The 5,000-nt window shown below is 43.2% G+C and overlaps 1 protein-coding gene across 1 annotated transcript in view; it reads left to right on the top strand.

Moving 5' to 3' along the window:
* Positions 1 to 5,000, top strand: part of pcxa (pyruvate carboxylase a) — a gene marked incomplete at its 3' end in the record, with an annotated part of 97,964 nt that overhangs the window by 25,633 nt on the left and 67,331 nt on the right. Inside the window, exon 8 of the mRNA XM_080846487.1 lies at positions 4,102 to 4,220. Coding sequence (XP_080702613.1) covers positions 4,102 to 4,220 — 119 coding nt within the window. The remainder of the gene's footprint in view (positions 1 to 4,101; positions 4,221 to 5,000) is intronic.

The following is a 5,000-nucleotide window of genomic DNA, read 5'->3' on the forward strand; positions in this document are numbered from 1 at the left end:
TCAAAAGCTAGTACCGAGGCTAACGTGAAGCTTCAATCAAAAATTATTAGCTAGCTTTCCAAGCTAGCTGACACAACCTAAACACTCGACTGCCCCTTTGAAGTCAACTTAACGTTGGCTAATATATTCTAATAACTAGTTATCATTGACAGTTACAAGCTAATTTACCAAACTCCTTTCTGTCCTAAATTGAGCAGTTGCTGGTGTGAGCTACAATATGGGAGCTAGCAAAGCCATTTCTAGCTCTACTTCACAATACTGCTGCCTAGTGTAATAAGTTAACGTTAAACATAAATGTTTATAAAGTATCAGACATAAACAGGATACAACACACCAGATACCAATTGATATTATGTGTTTATATATTCCGAAAATGTCAGTAAATCCAGATGATGATTATGCTGCTGCTGCTGTTGTTCCCGTCGAAAACCCTGGAGTCGCGACCCTGTCACTTGTTTCCATGTGAAATCAATGGAATGCTTCACTTTTTGGCGCCGTATTGACAACTGTCTGTCACTCGCACACTGTGCTTGTAAATTATTTTTCAAGTTTGCACGTACCTATTTATGCGAGTGAAATACTCGCACTGTAGAGCCCAAGGTGTCTCTTAATATTCCTACAGTTAAATGGAGAGCGACTGATAGAGCGGGTGACGTCACAATGGCTCAACCTTCCCCATGTTAGTCAATGAGAGAAAAAGGGGATGAAAAAGAGGAATAAAAAAGGAGTGGCAAAGAGTATCGCCACGAAAAGTCATAGCAACCTGCACCGGATCGGGCCGGACGTTTTGGTGTTTGAATGGCGTCTCTAGCTCAAACAAGCGAGGAGTAGTTAGCTGCAAGAAAAACGGGGAGAATAAATAAACTAGAATGCGTTTCGTGAACGAACTGCGAGAGTGTGCTTGCTCTGTGACAGAGAGAACAAGTGCCTATGAATTAACATGTATTTACATCTACTCAATCAGTGTAGTGGGGCCTTCTTCCAATATATTTTAGCAAGCAACCAAGCTCAACCATTATATTTTGGCTCCACTGACGTTTAGACATATGAGGGTATCTCAGAGTTTCGTTATACTGACTTACTGAGCTAAGTGAATTGTTGAAATTGCTATCTTGGTAAAAGGAAACATCTCTGCAACAATATTAGAATGAATGCGGTTACATAGCCAGCTTTACTTAAAGTTTATTGTAAGATAGGCCTATATGTTAGACTTAATGCAGTTAGAGTTAGTCTGTAGGTGTAGTATCAAACGTAAGCAACACTTTTACTGTATAGATAGAGAGCACGTGTATCACATTGGTTTATAGTCTGTCAAATTAGTTCTAGTTATTGGTGTTCGTTGCCATACAAAGTTAGTCTTCTCTTATAAGCCTAGGTAGTACATCTGATTAGAGCTAGCAACCATGAATTGCAGATTAAGGGGTCCCCTATCTCAGTGTTCATTTTGGCAACTATTTTTAGATTCAGTCTTAAGACAAAAATGCATATTAGTTTTAGTCACATTTAGTCATAGTTATCCTTCTTAGTTTCAGTCTAGTTTTCGAAAACTCATTACAATTTAGTCTAGTTTTAGGCACATTTAAAATTCCATATTATAGCCACATTAAACTCATTCCCTTCCCTTCTCAGGCCCAGGGACCTCCTGTGTTGTGTCAACTGCATAGTAGTCTAGCTTGCAGTACTTACATTGTGGATGCAATTAGTCTCCAAGATACAGATCTCATGCCTACAGCTGAATTCGAATTTGTTTGTAATAAATAATCGAATGTGATGATGAAGTACGGTACGCAGCGTCTTAACTGAAGCTCAACTCAACTATTAAAGCAGCTAGCTTGCCGCTAACGCTAACTGAAAACACATCGGAACACAGTGGCTAGCTAGGTAGCTAGCTGCTAATAAGTAACATATATAAGTAACACATCAGCAGTAATGAATCAAGTGTACTGATATTAAATGTACTACTAAATGTACTACTAACATGCCATTCTTAAATTAAAGCCAGTGACATGATGGTTAACGATTAACGAGTTAACGATGGATACCGACAATTAGCATACCTAGCTAGGTAGCATTACCATTGGATTTCAATGGCAGTTATGCTAGCTCTGGCTATCCAGTCAAAGGAGCCTTGTTTCTGGACACGTATCACTTGACGAGCGAGGGCAATACAGTCATCTGGAAAGTTTAAAATGATACTAAACGAAGGGAAATCTACTGTATGGAGAATTTTCTGCTCAGTAGACAATGCAGATTCTAATTAGGCTGGTGGATATGTCCAATGTAAGAAGTGTGAAGTTTTAATGAAATATGATTGATGCAACTGTCGTTCTCCATAACAACTTGGATTAACCTGGATGGCTGGATGAAGTTTCAGACCGAACGTCAAAGATCTTCAATGGTAAGACTTGTCGGTTGTGCCTCTGTTGGTGTCTCGTAAAACGTGAATTTTATTAAAGCATAGCGTGTGTATTGTGTAGCTATTTCATTCCGATATTGCAGGGGAGTGAAATGCTCCGCTCTGCTGCTGGTATACAGACAGCCGGAAAGGTTAACAAACGGAATGAAATAGCTACACATTACACACGCTATGCCTTAATAAAACCCACGTTACTCACATACTGGTTAACACTGTTAGAGCGGGTGTATAAACTGTACCTGAAACTGTTGCCACTACATTCGTTTTAATATTTTGCACTCTCTATCTAACCACTTCTGGCATTTAAGAGAGCTTCTCCTATGTCAACTGATCTAATGTCAGTTGGCTAGAGTGCGTGACGTCACAATGGCTCAACCTTCCCCATGTTAGTCAATGAGAGAAAAAGGGGATGAAAAAGAGGGATAAAAAAGGAGTGGCAAAGAGTATCGCCACGAAAAGTCATAGCAACCTGCACCGGATCGGGCCGGACGTTTTGGTGTTTGAATGGCGTCTCTAGCTCAAACGGGCGAGGAGGAGTTAGCTGCAAGAAAAACGGGGAGAATAAATAAATAAATAAAGAAAACTTGACGATAACAATACTGTGCTTCCCTTCGGGCAAGCACACTAATAAAGAAAACTTGACGATAACAATACTGTGCTTCCCTTCGGGCAAGCACACTAATAACCACCTCTCTCATCAGCAGTGATTGGCTCCTCTGCTGCGCGCTCGCTCGCGTAGTTATTGGGTTTTGTGTGATGGAGTCCTGCCAGTAGGCCTGTCTTATGGGCCTAGGGACTGACAGTACCCCTACAGAAGGATTGGCTATTAGCTGTTGAGTGGCTGCTGGCTTGGTGTGATGGCGTGTGGCTGAAAGCCGTGTCTGTTCCCTGACTGTTCCGTGACTGTTCCGTGACTGTTCCGTGTCTGTTCCCTGTCTGTTCCCTGACTGTTCCCTGACTGTTCCGTGACTGTTCCGTGTCTGTTCCCTGTCTGTTCCCTGACTGTTCCCTGACTGTTCCCTGTCTGTTCCCTGACTGTTCCCTGACTGTTCCCTGACTGTTCCGTGTCTGTTCCCTGACTGTTCCCTGACTGTTCCCTGACTGTTCCCTGACTGTTCCGTGTCTGTTCCGTGTCTGTTCCCTGACTGCTGGCTGTCTCTGGTTATGACTGCTTAGTTAGTTGGCCTGGCGACGAGGAAGCAGGAATGGTTGGAGAAAAATATTCAAATAGACTTGCAGTTTGACTTCACTGAATTTAGCCATAGAGCAAGCGTGTGTGTGTGTGTGTGTGTGTGAGTGAGTGAGAGAGTGTGTTTATGACTGCTTTCCCGTCCCAGGTGTGTGCGCACTTGTTTATCAGTGTGATTTGTATAATTCTATTAATTCCACCTTTCCAACATATTGGCATTAAATCATTTTTTGTAAAGGTGTTAAAGTGGGTATTTCAGTTACTGTTGTGTTACGGCGTGCGTGTGTGTGAGAGGGAGAGCTCATGCGTTGAAACCCAGGGAGTGCACACACACACACTGACGGAAAAAAAGTTTCTCCTCTGTACTATAATGCCAGTGGCTTTGGATAAAAGGTGTCTTCTAAATAAATGAACAGTGGATAAATGTGAACCAATGGAAATGTAATCCGTGTAAAACAGATTGCCTCTCAAGTGTAACTGGTGTGGTTTCTTGCAGGTGGGCTATGAGAACGCAGGCACCGTGGAGTTCCTCGTTGACAAGAACGGGAAGCACTACTTCATCGAAGTCAACTCCCGCCTGCAAGTGGAACACACGGTTACCGAGCAAGTCACAGAGTAAGTCATCTGTCAATCACACACACTCACACTCACACTCACACATGTCACCATCAGAGTCAAACAGGATGTCAGGCTTCAAGCATGTCAGTCAAAATGAGAACGGCACTGATGACAATTGACAAGGGGGGTGGGGGGGTGGGGGGGGTGGGGGGAGCAGGCAGGTGCGCCGCCCGTCACACCTGGGCTCTTTACTCAGAGGTTGTCCTCCAAGGCCTTTCTTTCTGCTCGGCCGGTTAGGTTGAGGCACTGCGCCGATAGGCCAGGGCTAAAGGCGCAGCACTGCGGAGGTCCAGTAGAATGTGAGCTAACATGGCTAATGTGAGCTAACATGGCTAATGTGTGCTAACATGGCTAATGTGTGCTAACATGGCTAATGTGTGCTAACATGGCTAATGTGTGCTAACATGGCTAATGTGTGCTAACATGACTAATGTGTGCTAACATGGGCATGAGGACAATAATAGTTTGACTTGTGTTGTTGCGAGCAGACATTATTTAGCTAACATCGGTTATGTTAGCAAGCTACATGTCATTTCATAGAAACGAAAATATAACCTGAGCTTGTTTATCCGTTAGCAACCAGGTGGCTACATGGGCTAATACAAAGTACATTTTCTCTCAAATCAACTAATTGACAACTGATTACAGTCTCCCATTGCCTTCAGCGGGGCAAGGCCTCTTTCTGGTCTGAATCACGGGGGATAATCCCCCGTCGTTTGTGGCCTCGCTCTGCCTCAATCCTCTCTGATGGCATTGTGAGTCATTTGTCGGAGAGCA

Source organism: Sprattus sprattus (assembly GCF_963457725.1).
Source record: "Sprattus sprattus genome assembly, chromosome: 1".
NCBI lineage: Eukaryota > Metazoa > Chordata > Actinopteri > Clupeiformes > Clupeidae > Sprattus > Sprattus sprattus.